The 21,820-nt window shown below is 41.0% G+C and overlaps 1 protein-coding gene across 11 annotated transcripts in view; it reads right to left on the bottom strand.

The window, feature by feature from the left end:
- Positions 1-18,709, bottom strand: part of PWWP2A (PWWP domain containing 2A) — a 53,992-nt gene extending 35,283 nt beyond the window's left edge. For 6 of the 11 annotated variants that reach the window (XM_070414491.1, XM_070414490.1, XM_070414484.1 and 3 more), the window contains exon 1: positions 18,083-18,709. In XM_070414491.1, the coding sequence (XP_070270592.1) occupies positions 18,083-18,654 (572 nt within the window). In that variant the 5' untranslated portion in view covers positions 18,655-18,709. Of the gene's footprint in view, positions 1-16,687; positions 17,060-18,082 lie in introns of those variants that run through there. The other 5 variants (XR_011471491.1, XR_011471493.1, XR_011471492.1 and 2 more) reach the window with 2 other exon arrangements.
- Between the last annotated feature and the right edge of the window lie 3,111 nt (positions 18,710-21,820).

The following is a 21,820-nucleotide window of genomic DNA, read 5'->3' as shown; positions in this document are numbered from 1 at the left end:
CCTGTCTAATAAAGAGGGAATATGCTAATTGACCCTCAAGCCATCGCAAAGATGGCGGCGCCCACAGCCAATAAGGAGGGAATATGCTAACTGACTGCCCTGCCATTAAAGATGGCGGCGCCCAGTACCCTCAGCCCCACCGGGGCAGCAGGTGTGCAGCAAGGCTACAGAGTCCTCCAGTCCCCTCAGCACCCCCAGCTGCCCAGGGCCGGCCCAAGGCGCAGGCAAGCGTCAGATGGTGGCTGCCCGGGGCTCAGGTAACCAGGGCTGGCCAAGGGTAGCGCTGCCAGCAGTAGCAGAGGTGTGTCTTCCCCGATCACTGGGTCGCCTCCCGCCCCTGAGAGCTCCTGGACTGTGAGAGGGGGCAGGCTGGGCTGAGGGACACCCCCTCCAGTGCATTAATTTTCATGCACTGGGCGTCTAGTACAATTATAATGCCAATCCTTTAAGGCAGAAATGCTTAGAAACCAAGGATTTGCTTCAGGTAGTCAGGCAGAACCAGACGTTAGATGCAAATGTTTTATATATGTCTGTTTTCCTAGAGTCTTTGGTTCTCAGATTCTCCAAAACGTCCTTATGCCCCCCAAAAGGTTCAGAATACCTTTGCTGGGAAAACTTCTTGACATTAGTAACTCATGACTAGGCTGTAGACACTCCTAAAATCAGGCAAAAGAAAGAGCCAACATTACCAGGATATCTGGATCTAACATGTAAATAGTTTTCTTCCTAAAGTCTTTATTAGCTTGGCTACCACAAACCAACAACTTATAGCAAATACTTAGAAACCACAAAGGGAAGAAGACAGCCTTTTTTTTTTTTAATCTAAGGTGGGGCAAGTTTGGGTCTGGGCCAGTCCACAAAGGACACCCTTCTCACTAAAATCAAACTTTGCAAAAAGTGGGTTTTTATTCTAGCATTGCAGCTGGTCCCTATTTGCTTCCTGACTACTTAACTGCAAGGCACTTTGAGCATTTCGCCTTTTCTAATATATAGGTACTCAATAACCAATTTTTCAAGATGCCAGGACAGAGGAGAGGTGATTTTAGATTTTAATGTAGAGCTACATAAAACAATATAACTTATCTGAGGTACCAACGAGTGCATAAGTGGAACAAAAAGATGTTTCTCTCTCTTCCTTCCTCTCTAAAATCAATAAATTTTTTTAAAAACTTTTAAAAAGAGCCCTACCTGGTATGGCTCAGTGGACAGAGCGTCAGCCTGTGGACCAAAGGGTCCCGGGACAAAATTTTTTTTTTTTTTAAATATATTTTATTGATTTTTTTACAGAGAGGAAGGGAGAGGGATAGAGAGTTAGAAACATCGATGAGAGAGAAACATCGATCAGCTGCCTCCTGCACACTCCCCACTGGGGATGTGCCCGAAACCAAGATACATGCCCTTGACCAGAATCAAACCTGGGACCCTTGAGTCCGCAGGCCGATGCTCCATCCACTGCGCCAAACCGGTTAGGGCCCGGGACAAAATTTTGAGGAGGGAAAATACTTGGGCTTAACAGTTATTTTGTGTCCAGGCAAGAGAAAGGGGGCCTCACCCAGCATGCTGGGCGGAGGCGCATGCTGGGCGGAGGCGCATGCTGGGCGGAGGCACAGGAAGCAGGATGCCCCACGAAGAGGGGTTCAGTGGGGAGGCAGCAGCCCCACAGGCTCAAGCTCCTAAGAATGCACCCAGGACCAGGCTCTTGAGGCAGCCTCTGGTGCAAATGAAGGCCCTGGTTAAGGCAGACCCTGATGTGTCACTCACGGGACAGAAAGCCATCTTCATTCTGGCACGTGCCACGGAACTGTTTGTGGAGACTATTGCTAAAGATGCCTACTGCTGTGCTCAACAAGGAAAACAAACGCTCCAGAGGAGAGATTTGGATAATGCAATAGAAGCTGTGGATGAATTTGCTTTTCTGGAAGGTACTTTGGACTGACTACTGAGCTGGACACTTGTGAGCCTTTACCTGCATCCTTCAGCTGGCCCTCTGTAGGCCTCAGCTTTGAAGGACAGAGTCCTTGGGAAGTCGCACATATATTTTCCTATTCTAACATTACCTAAGCCAGAATAACCTGTTAGTTTTTCACTACAAGGTTTTCCATGGCTGTGTCTTCCATTTCTGTCTGGATGCAACTGCTGCTGCTTGAGGCAGAGAAAAAGAAAATGATTTGTGTTGGTTGCTTAATGAATGACAGGGACCAGAATAAAGGTCTCTGATCAACTTAAAAAAATAAAAAGAAAATCACTATGAAAAAGAATCCTCACCTAAGAATCCTATGTAAAGGTGAAACAAATGTAAATGTGAAGTATTTAAGCCAGAATTCATGATGTGACTATTATAGGAAGAAGGATATTTTCTATTATTTGTGTTCCACTTGACATATGAATTTTACCGATGATTCTAGCTTTGATTAAATGAACCCTGTGTTTGCTCACTGATAAGCTTTACAAAATTATGGTACTTGGTCAGAGATTTCTAGCATTACCAATCAATTCTATACCTAAATAGGTATCCCTTCTTGGAGTGAAGCTCATAACCATCATCCAAATTCCTTTTCCAAAGGAATACCTCAAAGAAAACTAAAAATGTTACCAATCATTCAGTTTTTTAAAAGCCAGACATATTGATAATTCCTACCTCTTATACTGAAACTGTTTTTTTTTAAATGCTGACAAAGTGTTCATCAGCATTAACCTCACAGCAACATCAAGCAACTCATCTCTAACCTAGAGATGAGTTCTTTTCCTTCCTGTTTACAACAGTTTTATAGTACACATGATTCTAATTCTGATTGTTGCACACTCCAACTGCAGGAGATTCTTTTAAAAATATTACACACTGAAAATAAAGCAACAACAACAAAAAAGGCAGGCACACAAACAGAGGTCCTGGGGAATTCAATGCTCAGGGAAAAAAATGTTAGGAGGGTCTTTGAGATATGCCTCAGTGTTCTGGCTCAACCAATAAAAGATCAACCTAAGACAAAAAGAAAACTCCCTCCCAAAATTCTTTTCCCTTAAAGAATGTATAGTAAGAAAAAAAAATTATATTCAATTAACTTAAAAACTAATATCCAGATTTATTTCAAGAATAATTCCTTAAATTAGCAAGATAAACCATGGAGGGCGGAAAACTAAAGCAAGCTTATTTTGGTTCACAGTTCATCTCTGTGACTGGTTATATCCAAGTTAACCTCAGCACAAATGAAATTCAATAGTCAGCCATATGCAGTAGAAAATTTTACAAAATAAAATGTAAATCTATACCAGTGATGGCGAACCTTTTGAGCTTGGCTTGTCAGCATTTTGAAAAACCCTTAACTTACATCTGGTGCCGTATCACATATAGAAATTTTTTGATATTTGCAACCATAGTAAAACAAAGATTTATTTTATTTTTTTTTAATATATTTTATTGATTTTTTACAGGGAGGAAGGGAGAGGGATAGAGAGTTAGAAACATCGATGAGAGAGAAACATTGATCAGCTGCCTCCTGCACACCCCTCACTGGGGATGTGCCCGCAACCAAGGCACATGCGCTTGACCGGAATTGAACCTTGGACCTTTCAGTCCGCAGGCCAACGCTCTATCCACTGAGCCAAACCGGTTACGGCCAAAGATTTATATTTTTGATATTTATTTTATATATTTAAATGCCATTTAACAAAGAAAAATCAACCAAAAAAATGAGTTTCATAGGTTCGCCATCACTGAGCTATACCCTCAAAAAATTAAAAATACAAGCCAGGACATCCACTCCTGGGTAAATATCCAAAATAATTGAAAACAACTAATTTCATAGCAGCATTATTCCCAATAGCCAAAAAAGTAGAAACAGCCCAAGTCCTCACTGAGGGGGCAAATAAATAAACCAAATATGTATATAAATTTGCATTATTCATCCATAAAGAGGAAATCCTGTCACATGATACAACATGGATGAACCTTGAGAACATTATGCTAAGTGAAATAAATCTGTCACAATTAAACAGATACTATATAATTCAACTTAACTGATCTAAAGTAGTCAAATTCCAAGAATGAGAAAAGTAGAATCATGGTTGCCAGGGGCTAGAGGGAGGAAATGGGGAGCTGTTTAATGGGTATAGTTTTAGTTTTGCAAGCTGACAAAGTTCTGGAGATCTGTTTCACAACAATGTAAATGTGCTTAACATTTATTAAACTATAAACTTAAAAATGGTTAAAACTGTACATTTTATATGTTTACCACAATTTAAAACATTTTAAGTTCGGTGAGAAGCAGTATATTTTCATAGTAAAGGAATTATTAGTGCAAGAAAAATAATAGTAACTACACTGGGGAATGACAGAACACCTTGACCTGAGGGAGAATCTAAGTTAGCATCCCCAATGAGACAAAAGACTATTGTGTGCCTGCAGACAAGGTACCCTGAGAACACAACACTCTGAACCTGACCCCCTCATGAGCAAATATAAGACAAACCTCAATTGAGGAATAGTCCCTATTACATATGCTCTACTTGATATTGCAACTAAATGCAATACATGATCATTTACAGGAGGAAAAAAGCTTTAAAGGACATTGGAAAATTTGACAAAATAATGAAATATGGGCTGCATATTAGATAAAAGTACTCTATCAATGCTTCCTGAATTTGAAAACTTATTATATTATGGTTATGAGATTATCTTTTATCTTAGGAAATAAATGCTCAAGTATTAAGGGGTAAAGGAAGAGGATGGCCCTGGCTGGTGAGCTCAATGGTTAGAGCAGTCTGCACACCAGAGTTTCAGGTTCGTTCAATTCCCCATCAAGGCCATATACCTGAGTTGCAGGTCTGATCCCTAGACCATGGTTGCTGCCAGGACTCATGCCAGGGACAACCAATCTCTCACATGACGTCTATCTGTCTGTCTCCTGTCTTCCATCCTCCCTCCTGCCACCTCTCAAAAAAAAAAAATGGGGAAAAAAAATCCTCAGGTGAGGATTAACAAAAAATAAATTTTAAAAAAGGAGGATGTATGTAAGCTAATTTCAAAGAGTTCAAGGAAACAATCTATACTAATAAAGGGGTAATATGCTAATTAGGGCGGATGTCTTCCAGGCGTCCATCCCGACAAAGCTACAGCAGCTGCGAGGCCCGGGGCTCAGGCAGCCTTGGGTTCAGGCAGCAGCAGTGGGGTGATGGAGGCGGCACCTTCCTCTGATCAGTATGGTCGCCTCCCGCAGAGGGACACCCCCTCAGTAGGACACCCCCTGAAAGCTCCCAGACTGTGAGAGGGGGCGTCCCAGGCTGAGGGACCCCGCCCCAATGCACAAATTTTCGTGCACCAGGCCTCTAGTGTTTCTATAAAGAATGATAAAGCAAAAATTAGTGAATCTAGATGGAGTTTATAATATTTGAAATGATTAAAAATAAAAATTTTAAAAGAGTTTTTAAAAAAGTATATTACATTTAGTATATATTCCACCAAAACATTTAAGCATATTAAATTTGTCCTATTTTAAATGTAAATAGACAAAATGCCAGCAAACCCACCTCAAGTACTATAAACACAAAATCTTTATTTTGAAAACAAGTGTGCTAACTGTAGTAAAAAACTAGGTCCCAGCCTTAGGACCCAACTTCAGGAGGTGAGACTAGAATGCTATCGTCATTACCAAGAGGCTCCCAACTTCAGAGGGAAAAAAAATCACTGGAATCGTGATCAGGCATTGGGCTCTGCAGGAAGTGGACTACACCTATAGGGCCGAAGCTGGTTAGGTGAAGAGTGAAATAAGGAATGTTGGTAACCAATTAGGTTACACCCTAATAAAATAAAGCATTAAGCATGTGGGTGAAAGCCAACACAGGACCAGATGCAGCCCAGGAGTCACCAGTTAGCAGTGTGATTCCCTCCTCCATAAGAGACAGACAAGGATTCAGGGGCTCAAATAAGCAATAAAACAAACGTAATCCGTCTGGCAGAAAGAGAGGAGTGTGTTATAAGGTTGGGTTAGTGTGATGGATGGAGAATACTAGTCTCAACAAGACAAGGCCAGTAAAAGGATTGAAAGTGCCTAAATTACTATTAAAAACTTAAGCTCAGCCCCAGCTGGTTTGGCTCAGTGGATAGAGCTTTGGCCCGGGGACTGAAGGGTCCTGGGTTCGATTCCGGTCAAGGGTACATCCCTGGGTTGTGGACTCGATCCCCAGTAGGGGGCATGAAGGAAGCAGCCAATTGATGATTCTCTCTCACCATTGATGTTTCTATCTCTCTCTCCCTCTCCCTTCCTCTCTGAAATCAATAAAAATATATTTAGAAAAAACTTAAGCTCAGCTATACTACTCAGGTCCCATCATTTAATAAGTACAAAAAGCACAAAAAAATTTCCTTTCCTTAATTTTGAAATGTGTCATTCTCAAAAGGGAGCCATTTTCGATTAAGTGTTAAAGGAATACAGGAAGCAGAAAAACTGTAAGAACAATTTCCCTATTAAGATTTTAACTTTCGCCCTGACTGGTTTGGCCCAGTGGATAGAGCGTCAGCCTGTGGACAAAAGGTCCCAGGTTCGATTCCGGTGAAGGGCATGTGCCTTTGTTATGGGCACATCCCTGGTGGGAGGTGTGCAGGAGACAGCTGATTGATGTTTCTCTCTCATCGATGTTTCTAGCTCTCTGTCCCTCTCCCTTCCTCTCTGTAAGAAACCAATAAAATATATAAAAAAAAAAAAGAAAAAGAAAAAGATTTTAACTTTCTCTTCATGACAAAGACCAAAATTTCCTCATAAAGCCATCTGCCCCAGGGGTTAGTGAGAAAAACTACTGAGAAACATCTCCCACCTTCCATTTTGCAAGCAACTCCTAGTTATCTCATCCTTAGTAAAACATCATCTTTCCTTATTAATTTAAAGAGGAGAGTTATTTTGCCAGTATTACCTGAAGTTTCTATAGATTCTTTCAAGATATTTTAAATATGCAAATTATACTACAGCCCACAATATAACAGGATCTAGGTTGATTGGCTATTCAAGCCAACCCATATTCTACCACTTAGTAGCACTTACAGCAGTATGTGGCGTGCACTATTCTAAATACATACTCATCTACATTAACTGAGAATCATCACAACCACCCTATTAAAGTGCTATTTCTATCCCCATTTTATAGTTGAACGAACTAAATAAAGAGGGTAAGTGATCTTCCCAAGAACACACTGTTGTAAGCAGCAGAGCCAGGATATGAATCTAAGCAGTAATCCCCATCAGGTTCCTAACTACTACCTCTCCTCATCCTCTCCCCCACCCCGCTTCCCCTCTAAGGGAGCAGAGCAGCTGGCCACATGTTCTTTTCCGAATTCCATTGATGTAGACAGGCTTCCCAATTCATGATTTTTCTTGTTTGCAAAAGATAATAAGCTCCCTATTATCAAACATATCAATATTTCACTAGTGAAATGAAGAACCACACTAAATGGGACAAATAGATCTAATAGCCTCACATAATTTCAGGTCATGATAGGTTTTGCCACCAAAAAAGTAACAAAAATTTCAGTTTTCAGAGCTTTAGGATGTTAATTGCAGTTAAGTAACTTGATAAAATTGTCACCAAAATTAAAGAATATACACAATAGCCTACTACAGGGCCTACTACATAGTAAGTAGGCACAATATATAAGAATTATACTATATTAAAATTAAAATGTATTAAATTTTATTAATTGTAAGTAAATGGATGATGTTCTTAGTTAAAAGCCCCAGGTATTACAAGGACAATCTGCAAGGTCTATGAGCACTACAATAGGTGAGAAGGGAGGATGACTTTAGCAACATAAAAACAAAGCATACACCAATTATGAACAAAATACCAGGTAATACCTTTTTAAATTAATGGGTGGGGAAGACAGCAGTATAAAGGTCTTACAGAACATCTCTCTAACCATAAAAATTTACTCAATCTTTTAAAAAGTCTATTCAATCCTCTTATAAAATCACATGTAGATTTGGAAGGTGGGGGAAAAGAAGTTAAACTCTAATAATTTAGATTTCAAGCTCCCAATCATGTACCTTCTAATGATCCTCTTAAATTTACCTTGATGGTGTGTGTCTCTGTGTATGCGCGATTGAGAAAAATAAATAAAAATTTACCTTGATAATTAATGGAAACTATAGAGAAAAACACTTATGCTTCAGTCTTTTTGAAAGCAAAAATAGTAATAACATCTGTATAGTGTTCAAATCATAACGAATTATTAAATAACCACACAAAAATGATAATGGCCACAAAAATAGCAAAATATAGCAATAACCGGTTTGGCTCAGTGGATAGAGCGTCAGCCTGCGGATTGAGGGGTCCCAGGTTCGATTCCGGTTAAGGGCATGTACCTTGGTTGCGGGCACATCCCCAGTAGGAGGTGTGCAGGAGGCGGCTGATCGATGTTTCTCTCTCATTGATGTTTCTCTCTATCTCTCTCCCTTCCTCTCTGTAAAAAACCAATAAAATATATTTTTTTTAAAAATAGCAAAATATATTTCTCGGAGCAGACACATCTTGACTCACATTTTTGTATATCACTTATTGCAGCGGTTCTCAAACTGTGGGCTGCGACCCCTTTGGGGGTCGAATGACTCTTTCACAGGGGTCGCCTAAGACCATGGGAAAACACATATATAATTACATATTGTTTTTGTGATTAATCACTATGCTTTAATTATGTTCAATTTGTAACAATAAAAATACATCCTGCATATCAGATATTTACATTATGATTCATAACAGTAGCAAAATTACAGTTATGAAGTAGCATGAAAATAATTTTATGGTTGGGGGGTCACCACAACATAAGGAATTCTATTAAACACATTGTATGCGGGAAACGTATTTATACGTTTTACGTTGACTGGTAGTAAGTAGAGCGCGGGAAACGTATTTATACGTTTTTTTATAGACTAGCGGTAGAATGCAAGTAACGTATAAATACGTAAACTAAAGTTATCGTAATTTTACTGAACGTTGCCATTTGCGCAAAAAAATTAGCAAAAATGGCCCGCGCCACCTGTTAGCGCGTGATAAAAACTACCCGCAAACAATGTATTAAGGGTCGCAGCATTAGGAAGGTTGAGAACCACTGACTTAGAGCAACATACTTGACTTTTTCCCAGAAATGCTAAAGGACCTATTTAATTATTAATGTAAATACTCATCACAGTTTTCAAACACTTGGTCCTGGCTCTAAGATACTATTACAAGCAGTTTTAAGTTTCCTATGTTTCCATTATGATTTTTATGTACTTTCAGTATTTCTTTTGTTATTATGTCCAGTAGGGACAATCACACAACAGTCTAAGTATGTCAACAGATGAACTTTTTAAAAAATGGAATGTAATCCATTTATATCCCTATTCCTATCCTATATAATAAAAGGATAATATGCAAATTGACCCTAACAGCAGAACCACTGGGAATGACTGGTCACTATGACACACACTGACCACCGGGGGCAGACGCTCAATGCAGGAGCTGCTCCCTGGTGGTCAGTGTGCTCCCACAGGGGGAGCTCTGCTCAGCCACAAGCCAGGCTGATGGCTGCCAGTACAGCGGTGGTGGTGGCAGCCTCTCCCGCCTCCTCAGCAACACTAAGAATGTCTAACTGCAGCTATGCCTGCTCCTCGCTGGCAAGTGGACATCCCCCGAGGGTTCCTGGGCTGCCAGCAGGTGGTCATTCCCCGAGGGGTCCCAGACTGCGAGAGGGCACAGGCCGGGCTGAGGGACCCTCCTGAGTGCACAAATTTTTGTGCACCGGGCCTCTAGTTTTACAATAAAAGGTTTTCCAGCAACTTATTGTATGTTAATCTTTAAAATCCTTTTCTAATGCAATCATCCAACTCTTAAATTCTGATCTTGTGCTCTAGGAGCTCCAAATCTGACTGCTCTCAAAAACAAGTGGGACTCCACTGTTGCCACGGCCAGGCCAACCAAGGCAAAATGAAGGATACCTAATCTAAGATCCAGGACCACATATGAAGAAGAAACGCCATTTCCAAAATGCCCAAAGGGGTCACTAAACTGAACTTAAAGAGCAATTCACATCTTCAAAGCAGTGGCTGTTCCCTGGTTCAGTGAGGAACAGGGAGATCTATCATTTCTACCTACCAAAGTAACAGCCCCACCAAAATCATAAGCTAAAATGGTCGTGATAAAATATAGTTAAATGTATTAGAACAGGATTGTTTTCAAACCTTAGAGAACAGTCTATCATTCAAAATATCACTGTCAATACACCTACTAATATCTGTCATCTATATTTTAGGCAATTTATTTAAATTTCCCTTTATCTGTGAAATGAGATTAGAATTTAACTTCACTGGATGTTCCAGAGTAAAATGAAACAATGTATACAAAGTGCTTGGCACAATGCCTGCATAAGAGTGGGAAATAGAGCCCTAACCCGGTGGCTTAGTTGGTTGGAGAGTCTGGTACACCAAAAGGTTTTAAGTTGGATTCCTGGTCAGGGAACATACTCAAACTGCAGGTTCCATCCCCTCATAACCATCGTGGGGTGTATAAGAGAGGCAGCCAGCCAATCAATGTTTCTCTCTCACAATCAATGTTTTTTTTCTCTTAAATCAATGAAAACATAACCCTGTGTGAGGATTAAAAAATAAAATAAAAAGAGTGGAAAATACATAGTAGCTACTATTAATTACAGAAAGTAAAGCTTGGCAACCTTTTTAGATGTTGGGAATATGCAGAAAAGTATAATCAATTATTCTAACAGGTCCAAGTTTTCAAAAGCTGAAAAATACAATTCTGCAGTAAAGTGACCATACAAAATTGGACCAAAGGTAAAGAGGTAAAAATTATGGTCTCCCGAAATTTCTAGTGGGCAACCAGACTTAAACTATTTGCAAGTTTAGTTACCAGTTCTGTAATAAGGATTTACATCTGCCACCTAAGTGGCCCATCCCCAAATGTATTGCTTTTTTGTAATTACATCCATTTGAAATTAACCAGTAACTTTTAAAACAGGTTTAACAATTTATCATTCTACTATTTTGGCAAAACAATCCCTCACCCCCTAAAAAAATTATCTCCAAATATGGTCTGAGAATCACCTTGTTAAAAATGCAAAGTGATGGAGAGGAGCTCAGAAATCTTATGTACATTTGCTTTGAGGCCCACTGCCCAAAAGTGTTTAGCAAAAGCATTCTATATTAAATCCACCCAGAGTGTAACTTAACCTCCACTCACTTTCTTGCAAGATCTGTCACTAGGGCAAGCTGTGTTCTTCTGGTAATGTGTGCCTAAATTAGTTTGGGAATTTAAGGAGAACAGGGCGAATAAGTATAAAGAAATAAGGATATGCTTTATAGGCACAAATAAACCACTAAGGACATCTTTCATTCTCTATCAATGTGAAAATAACTGTCTTAACAGAGAAGATGAGCACATGCTAAAACAACCTTTTTAAAAGCCCCACACAGAAATGTTTAATCTTAGGAAGATTAAACTTAGTTGCATCAAGAGCACAATACACAATGAAGTATGGTCTTATTTACACACAAAAAAGGTTGAAAATTAACCTCATTAAAAATCCCAAGCCCAATAAAACATGCCTGGCACAGTTGGTATATAACACATCTTGTTATCCAGTTTATAAGGTTTAGTTATAAAATTTAATGCCATGATATTACGGAATTCTTTACACTCAGATTCAAACTAGGCTTTTAATATCCAACAACTAATCACTTCCAAAAAATCATTTCAGTCCAACATGCAATCGAAGTGCTAGCTCCCTCCCAATACAGTACACGTATACTAGCATGGTACTAAGTGTCCCTACAGCTGTCTGGGCCAGAAAGTGATCAGCACTCTCCTCCATGCTATTTTACTGTGTGAGGCCTTTCTCAACACCTCGGGATATGAGCAGAATAATAACCAACAAATATTTAAGTGTTTCAAATATGTACAACTCCATATAACCATTCAAGCATACTACTTGAGGGCCTAAATTCTCAACCTGGATGCTTAGCATAAGCTACTGACACCACTACTCACTGCTTCACCAGAATGGCTGTATATATTTCCCACCAAAAGTAGGGCTATTGCACCATAGGTTTCATGGTCTCTGTAAAGAAAAAAAATCATTGTCTTGGTTTATATTTTCTTAAATAACAAGTAAATTTTCTACAAATTGCTTTAAGAACTTAAGAGAAATCTGAAGTTTTCTAAAGAAATTACTTCCAATTCTTTTTTTATGCAACAAAATACCACATACACACACAAAAAGTCAACATTTGTAAAATGTTGTGATCTTCCAGTTCTGAACTACAACCTTTAATAAACATGTATCACAAAATTAAAATACACAAGGATTTTTAAGCATTAGCATTTATTTCATGATTTCTTTTTTTTAAAAAATATATTTTATTGATTTTCCACAGAGAGGAAGGGAGAGAGATAGAGAGCCAGAAACATCGATGAGAGAGAAACATCGATCAGCTGCCTCCTGCACATCCCCCACTGGGGACGTGCCCGCAACCCAGGTACATGCCCTTGACCGGAATCGAACCTGGGACCCTCCAGTCCGCAGGCCGACGCTCTATCCACTGAGCCAAACCGGTTTCGGCTATTTCATCATTTCTTAATTTATGTCAGGTCCAAAAAATGGAAATCAGAAAGATTTTTCAGGATTTCATATAATTATTTTTAAGATATGGAAAACAGTACTAAACAATTTAAATGATCCCTCTGCATAGACAGAAACCATAGGTCCCAGGAAAATACTGTCCCTGTTGAGAAGGCTGAGAAAACTCTTGCCTTTGCAGATAATCTTGACTGGTTAAATTTTTCTGTTTGGAATTACTGAAGTTGGAGGTGTATTTAAGGGATAGGTCTAAAAGTTTGCCAATAGACAAGAGACTTCCACATCATTTCTAATGACTCAAAACAAGGGTTTCAAAAGTGACCCTCCCAGGACTGTAGTTGTCCCTTCAGTTCGCTCCTGAGGGAAAAGAACTATTTTAAAAATGTTATGGGAATGCATCGGAAAAAAAATTCAGAATATGGAAAATTCTACCAAACTATGATTTAACAAAAAAAACTACAAGCGAATAAAAGTAGTGACAGAACTGCAGAAGAAAAATCTTATGAAACTTACCAACCAATTGCAATGTATAAACTTTACTTAGATCCTGATGTAAACAAAACAGATGTTGACTGAGATGTTAATTTTAAGACTTATCTGTGAAATTATAACCCTAACTGGATATGATACAAAGGAATTGCTGTTATTTTAGGTGTGGTAATAGCAGTACAGTTTCAGTTTTTAAAGTCTTTATCTTTTTGGAGATCTATACTGAAATATTTATAGTCAAGTGGTATGTTTAGGATTTCTTCAAAATAATCCAGGAGTGGACATATGAGGACACAAGTTTGGCTAATGGTTGAAAAATATCGAAGTTGCCAGAACCGGTTTGGCTTGTGGACTCAAGGGTCCCGGGTTCGATTCCGGTCAAGGGCATGTACCTTGGTTGTGGGCGCATCCCCAATGGGGACCGTGCAGGAGGCAGCTGATCGATGTTTCTCTCTCATTGATGTTTCTGGCTCTCTATCCCTCTCCCTTCCTCTCTGTAAAAAATCAATAAAATATATTTTTAAAAAAAAGAAAAATATCGAAGCAAGGGTAACGAGTTTAATTCATTCCATGACAGAGCTCGTAACTCAAATTCCTCGTATGTCAAATCTTAAAGTGAACGAGTGAGACACGTGATGTTGGGCTGATGTTGTGGTGTTCACTGTGATGGTTGCTGTGCCAACTAGCGGTGGACTATCTGAAGCTGGCTCGTAACCCGAATTTTAGCTCGCAACTCAAAGCAAAAACCGGCCGAGAGACTGCTCGTATCTCGAAAAACTCGTTAGTCAGGACACTCGTAAGTCAAGGCCCTACTATACATACATGGAGGTTCATTTCCCATAATAAAAAATTAAAAATTATGGTACAATCACTAATTTAATATCCTAAAATAACCATTAAGACAGTTTAGCAACTTGAAGGAATGCTTAATATAGAATGCTAAATGAACAAAATGTACCTGTCAAAATTTCAAAAGCATAAAATAAAATATGTCCTGGAAAAAAATTTTTTTTAAAGTATAATGTTAAGGATGAAAAGGAAATACAAAAACCAAATTAAATTTGTGGGTTAGTTGATTATTTTTATCTGCTAGTATTACACTACTGACATTAGACATTGCTAATGAATTCAAAAGTAGTCAAATAACTTAATCTACCTAAGAAGGCTGAGTATAAAACAGTGAAGGAGCCTAGAGTAAACTAGAGAATGCATGCCTCACCTTAAAGGCATTTATAGTTTCAAATAAATACTATGATACATAAAATCTGTTCTAACCAGATATTCAAATACCCTTACTTTTAGGGTCACTTATTGGCCAAAGCAACCTACATTGAAGAACAAAAGGAGGAAGAAGTATCAATCCAGGGTGAGACAGGAAAACCAGACCACTGGTCACCCTATTCACTTCACACACACACAAACTGAGGCATAAAGTTTGTTTGCTTGTTTGTGCTTAAGTAAACTGCCAAAAGTCAAAATGATTTAGCCTCAGAAGAACTGGAGACTAGAGTCCAGAGAGGCAGATTTGCCCAAAGTCACAGTGTTAACTGGAGGCCAACGCTAGAACCCAAGAAGCCTGACACTGCCCAGATTGAGCTACTACTTACTACCACTTTCTTTTCTTTTCTTTTCTTTCAGTTTAATTACGTGTGTCCTGCTCATTTGTCCATAAAGAGATTCTCCCCAAAAATGTGTTCTTCAATCTACTTACTCTAAAAATTAGACCAAAAAATAATACAATGACAGGAAAGGGAAGAATGTCAAATGCTTAACAAAAGGAGACTCTTTATCAATACATGTGTATGTGAAATCCTGTACTCTACGATCACTTTCTATATGGTATACAACTCTTGCAACTTTAAAAGACATTTCTGTACCATGCATAATATTAGAATAATTAATAAAAGCAATAACTAGCCCTTTTTTTAGACCAAAGAAAAGCACATACATTGATGCATTTAGTAGTCTCCCAAATGTTAATTTTTTCCTACCTACCTCACTGTACAGGTAAGAAGCAAAACTTCAGAGGATACTCAGCATCCCAATATACAGCTAAGAAAATGGGGAATCTCCAGGCAGAAGACTCCATGGCTATTAGCTGACTAAAGAATCTGCTTGGCCCTGCCGGCGTGGCTCAGTGGTTGAGCACAGACCTATGAACCAAGAGGTCACGGTTTGATTCCCGGTCAGGGCACATGCAGGAGGCACCCAAAGAATTCTTCTCTCATCATTTATGCTTCTATCTCTTCCTCTCCCTTCCTCACTGAAATCAATAAAAACATATTTTTTAAAAAATTAAGAATCTGCCGAAACCGGTTTGGCTCAGTGGATAGAGCGTCAGCCTGCGGACTGAAAGGTCCCGGGTTCGATTCCGGTCAAGGGCATGTACCTGGGTTGCGGGCACATCCCCGGTGGGGGATGTGCAAGAGGCAGCTGGTCGATGTTTCTCTCTCATCGATGTTTCTAACTCTCTATCTCTCTCCCTTCCTCTCTGTAAAAAAAAAAAAAAAAAAAATCAATAAAAAATATATTTTAAAAAAAAAATTAAGAATCTGCCGATTGGTTTGGCTCAGTGGATAGAGCGTTGGCCTGCGGACTCAAGGGTCCCAGGTTCGATTCAGGTCAAGGGCATGTACCTTGGTTGAGGGCACATCCCCAGTAGGGGGCGTGCAGGAGGCAGCTGATCGATGTTTCTCACAGATGTTTCTAGCTCTCTATCCCTCTCCCTTCCTCTCTGTAAAAAATCAATATATTTTTTTAAAAAAAATTAAGAATCTACTTGGCTGTAACAACCATAGTCTATAGATTACCCATACTGCTACTGAAATCAAGATAAGTACTAAATTTCAGAAATATACAATTCTTTACTTATTACTTAAAAGAAAATTTGCCAGCCCAACTAACTTTTTAACATGGAAGTAGAAGTTAGGCTTTTTAGATCCATTTATAAGCTAAATGACTAGTAAAATTAAATGAACCTCAATTTTCTCCTATATAAATGAAAGTTATAAAGGCTAAATAAAGTATGTGATACAATGCTGGATACATAATAGGCACTCAATAGGAAGCTCTTATTTATACCTAAAGGTTTAACTCCTTGGCCAATTCGAAAAGGACACAAACTGTTTTCAAAGCAACTGGTAACTACGGTCATGGTCTTGGTAGTCTATATCAATCACCTTGGCTGGTGTGGCTGGTGGAGGGTTTTGTCCTCAGTTTGTAAAAACCACACCACCTGTGAAGCGCAAAGAATGAGGAATACCTGGGAGGGTGTCTTACACACAGATGCACTCAATAAATATTGTTGAATGAAAAGTTGATGTTTCCCTTAATGGCTTTTTTAAAAAATACTTTAAGATTATCCTTTTACATTTTCACTTCAAAAACATTAAAGTGTAAAAGGTTAATAATAAAAACAGCTTCCCCAACAAAAGAAACTGCTGCTTATAAGACGCACTAATTAGCAAAATACACCAAAACTCAAAAAATAAATTGCAATTCTCTACCAAAGAAATTTTAAAAAGTAAAATACAATGAGCACCTAAAAAAAGGAAAGCACTAACCATTCCATTTCCAGAAACAACTTACCTTGTCAGACCTTCCTTTTGCAGATTTGAAATCCAGATTCTCACACAATCACCGGCCTTCACTTCTGTTTGATTCAATAGCATACACACTACTGAGTCTCTCTTTTGCTATTAAATACATCAGTAGAAAGCACACTAGTCTTATTTTGCTTCCTAACTATGAAAACCAAAGTGCAAAAGTCCTAAAGTCAAAATTACAAAAAAAAACTTAAAAAACTTGAGACTAAACAACATGCAGAAATAATTGTAAAGACTCCCCATTTTTTCAAAGAAACTGTAAGGGCTCTCCATTTTTCGCCAAAATAACTGTAAAGGCTCCACATTTTTTGCTCCAAACATCATACTGTACTTCAAAATGTATTTTAAATAGATTTTTTCCCCCGCAAATGGGAAAGGACTCTTGCATCTTAATGGGAGGGCCAAGGAGTTAAAAGTAAAACATACTAAAATAAGCCATTTCCAAACAGGTGAGATACCATCAGTGTGTGTGCTGTTGCAGGAAACAGAATGGAGAGCCGTGAATGGGAGTCTGCACTTCACATCTGCAAAAGAAGAGTAAAAAGGTTAACTTAACTCTACACTTTCTTCTTTACCTACTTAAAAGCAATGCTCATAAATATTTTAAATCAAAAGATGAAAATGTGCTGGATAAGACAGAGACTTGTGGGTGAGCTTGTTTAATACATAAACTGTATCTACAGTATTAGAAGTCCGTATGCGAACACCTATCACACCACCTTGATATTCAAGGTTTTTAAAAAACCCAATCTCTTCTTTAGACTTTCCTTAACACGATCATCATAATGAGCCAAATGTGTTTCCTGTTGAACAATTATCTAAGGAGAATGAGTTCTAACTGTAAGAATAACCGTCAAACGGCTCATTTTAAATGCATCCTCTTCCCCATAGGGAGTGACAGGTAACCTTCTGGGAATCCCAATGCGCACACCCCTGCCCCCACCCTGATCAAAATTACAGGCTAATTGGCGAACAGAAGTGCCTCCCGAGCAATCTCCGCGGCCCAGCACCCGGTTCTCGGCAAAAGCCCTTTGCATTTTGCATGAACGCAGCCCCCCCCGCCCTAGAGTGGCTGAGCCGCGCGAATGGAGGCTGGGGGTGGTTGGGTAGGTTCTGCAGGCCCATCCGCACCCTGCGCCCCCCACCTGGCGGCACACCTGCCCTCGCAGGCGCGCACCTGGGGCAGGGACCGCCCTCTCCTGGCCTCGCGCGCCTGCCCCACTCCGAGCGCGCGCCACGCGGGATCCGAGGGCGGTGCGGGCAGCGGGGCGCCGGCAGGCAGGGGTGAAGGGGCCGCCCTGGCTCCCTCCTTCCCTCCCTCCCGGGGGACCGAGCAGACCCGGGCGCCCCCAGGGCGTGCTGGGGATGGGCGCGGTACCTTTTGGACAGATCCATGAGGACCCCGGAGAAGAGCTTCTCCCCCAGGCGGAACGACACGACGAGCGCGTCCTCAATGATGTGGTCCAGCGTGACCCGCACCTCCGAGCCGGGGATGAGTTGCGACACCGCGGAGTCCCCGCCCGCCGGCGGCACCAGCGCCGGGGCTGCGGGCTGGGGCAGCGGCGGCTCCTGGCGCTCCTCGGGAGCCGGGGGCTGGTCGGGCGGCGGCGCGGGGGAAGAGGGTAGGTCGGGCCCTTCCTGAGGCGCGGCTACCGCCGGCTCCACCACCTGAGCGGGCAGCTTCTCCTCAGCCTCCAGCTTCGGCCCCGCCGGCTCCGGGCTGCGAGCTAGCTCCCGCGGCGGCGAGAGCGGCGGCTCGTCGGCCTGAGGAGCGGACGGCTGCCCGTCGGCCTCGCCGTCCGGCACGGATGCTTCAGTGGCCGTGACCGGGAGGGTATCAGTACCGGCCTCGCTGCCGGGGATGGGCTCCATCTCCGGCTCGGCCTCGCCGGCGCCCCCCTCCCCGGGGGACGCTGCAGTCGCTGCCGCCTCTGCAGCCACGGCCGCCATTTTCTCCCTGGCTTCTCCCTCCTCCAACTCCGGTTGCAGCGGCGGTGGCGGCAGCGCTGCTTGGTTCCCTGGGCCTTCCCCTCCCTCCCGCGAACAGTTTCGTCCCGCCCTTCCACTGATGCTCGTTATTGGCACCGCGCCATTGGTCCCGTCCACCACTCCTGCCTCACTTGTGATATGCCATTGGCCAGAGCCGGACGTCTATTATCTAGTCAGTCCATCCCTCCCATGTAGAGTAGGAACTTCTCATTGGCCGGGTGAGTTGCCAAATGTCCAATGGGAGTGGAGGGGCGGGCTCAAGGTGGGCGGGGGAAAGTAAAAAAAAAAAAAAAACTGAGCCATATACTTATCGCTTCTTACTATTGGCTACAAGAGGAAATAGAATTTTATGGTTGGCCTACGCTCCTGCCCGTTATCAGCCAGGCTTTCAGGGAGAAAGGAGGGAATCACGTGGCGTTCCAGTTCTTTCAAAAGCAACTTACGGGAGGAGAAACAAGCGAATGAGGGAGGGGGACTGCTTCCCAAGAATCCCTGCGCAGTGGTCTTTAGAATAAATGTTATTTCTAGGCGCGGACCTGCTTGCGGCCGCTTGTGGGCACGACAAGTTTCCTTGGGAAAGACAACTAAAGTTTGAAAATAATTCTACACTTTTGAGTCCCTGATATGCTAGGTACTGTGCTAGGTGCTGGAGAAAAAATGATGTGCAAAACAGTCTCTATAACCGCATGGTAGTTACTCCAGCCCCACCCCAGGAATGTTTTCCTTGACTTCACTTTCTAGGAAAATGCTAATGAAAAGCACAATAGATTAAGCTAATGAAAGTTCCAGAAAGCAGTCTTTGAGGCTCCCACGCTAATACTGCTTGTTCTTCCAAAATCACTAGAAAATGGGTGTCTGGTTCCTTAAGCGTTTTTTCTTTTCTGGCCTCTCCTATGCCACTGATACAAAAAGTCTCTCTTCAGTGTCATAATGCTCCTACTACTCTATTCTTACTTGAAGGCTCTTGGTTTGGATGTCTGAAAGAAGTTACCGAATCCATTTCTCCCACATTGCATTTCAGAGTCAGCATTCTCCCCAGAAGAGATTGTAGGCACTGAGAATACCTACAGAAAGAAGAGGAGAAAAGTTGCCAGCATTAAGGAGAGTAAAATAAAGCCCTAAAGGATTACAGCTAACATTTGAGAACCTATTATGTACCAGGCACTAGTACAGACACTCAGTGTACCATCTCATGTAATCCTTACAATATTCCTATGAGACAGGTACTATTATTATACCTATTTTATAAAGAAATTGAGGTGCCTAAGGTCACTCAGCTAGTTAAGTTGCAGAGTCACAATTCCAGCTTTACATGGGAAAGACTGAAAATAGCAAAAAGTAAGTATCACCATATGCTCTATTTCAAGCCACAAGACTGTTGGGAAAAGGCCAGTAGGAAATCCCTGTCAGGACAGGTTCAGCATCTCCAGAGTAACAGAAGGAAATGAATTTACCGAGGTCTACTCTGTGCCTCAGGTTTTCTCATAAGCTTTCATTTAAATGCCTGAGCTAAGTCTTTCTCTTTACAGATAAACTGACCTTAGCCAGGTTAAGGATCTTCTTAAGGGTCACACAGATGGCTAGTAGCAAATCCTATCTAACCCAGGTCTTTCTAAGTGCATGACTGTTTCACTCAGTAACTGAACAAATAATTTATCTACTGCAGGCCTGACTGCAGTAAACAGACGTGGATCCCACCTTATAGGGTCTTCACTATGATCACTTTATAGATCCCCATTATCAATTAATTAAACACAGGGAGAAAAATACAGCTCAGGTCCTAGATCCTAATTATCTCTTGTAGTGATTCATTACAAGACACTGCAGTGAATTATTTAAATTAAGGATTTATGGTAGATTGTGGCATACCAAGTTACCCCCCTAAATCATTTTTCATTCTGCAACTCAAGAACTTCTACTAGCTTCCTATGTTCCCATCAAGTGTACCCTCTTCTGCTTGTCTTTCAAGGCCCTCTCTGTTCCTACTCTATCTTTCAAGGTCTGTTTATATGGTCATGAATTTTTTTCATTCATTTATTCAACAAATAAATATTGAAGGCCTACTACTATGTCTGTTACTGGGCTAGGAAGGCAGAAGTCATGTAGGGAAAAAAAAGCACAAAAACACAAACATGAAAGACTTAGTACCTGGCCTCCCTGGACTTGTTTCTGGCTAGGAAGTTAGAAAATAAACAATAAACAAGATTGTGACCAATGCCTTCAAAGAAATAAACAGGGTGAGGTGATAGGGAGTAGCTGGGGAGGAGGAAGAGAGCATCTACTTTAGATAAAGTGGTCAGAAAAGGCCTCTCTGAGGACAAGACATTTAAGTAAGTTGCAAAGGATAAGAAGGAGCCAGCTATTAGCATTGCTTGATGAATATTTGGGTCAAAAGGAACAGCAATTGCAAAAGTCTTGAGGCAAAAGAGGTCTTATTCCAGAAATGGAAAGGAGACCAGTATAATTGAATAAGTGGGTAAGATTGAAAAGGAAGACAGGAGCCAATCATATTTTATGCTCTACAGATACAAAAACAAGAGATACTATCCTCAAGGAATTCTAAATCCAGTGAAAACCCAGCTTTCATAAGTTTTGTTGTATTCTGGTCATTTCTGTATTCAGCTTCCTCCTGGCATAAAATCAGCATAGAGAAGGCCCTTGGTATTTGTGGAATGGATAGCTCCATGGTATTTGTGGCTGGCTGGCTAGAGAACTGGATGGGTGATTGGATGGTGTCTTAGTCTCTTCAGAGTGCTAGAACAAAATACCAGAGATTTGATGGCTTATTAACAACAGAAATTTATTTCTTACAGTTCTGCAGGCTGGAAGTGCAAGATCAGGTCACCAGCATGGTGAAATGAAGGCCTTTTTTCAGGCTGCAGACTTCTCTTTGTATACTCACATGGCAAAAAGGGGCAAGGGAGCTGTCTTTGAGGCTCCACAGGATGGGTGTGGAAGTGGGGGTGGGGGTCTTGGAAACGTTTCCACCCTGCTTTGACCTTAGGAAGTCCTTCATCTCCCACACAGTGGACTTCCCAGGAAAACTTCATTTGAAATAAAATGCCCCATTGCTCACAACAAGGTCACACCCTATGAAATCCTTTCACTAGAGAGGAAGTGGTGAAGG

Source organism: Myotis yumanensis, unplaced genomic scaffold, assembly GCF_028538775.1.
Source record: "Myotis yumanensis isolate MYYU_CA2020_CCGP unplaced genomic scaffold, mMyoYum1.0.hap1 SCAF_5, whole genome shotgun sequence".
NCBI lineage: Eukaryota > Metazoa > Chordata > Mammalia > Chiroptera > Vespertilionidae > Myotis > Myotis yumanensis.
The sequence above is the reverse complement of the archived record's forward strand: the minus strand, read 5'-3'. Positions and strand labels throughout refer to the sequence as shown.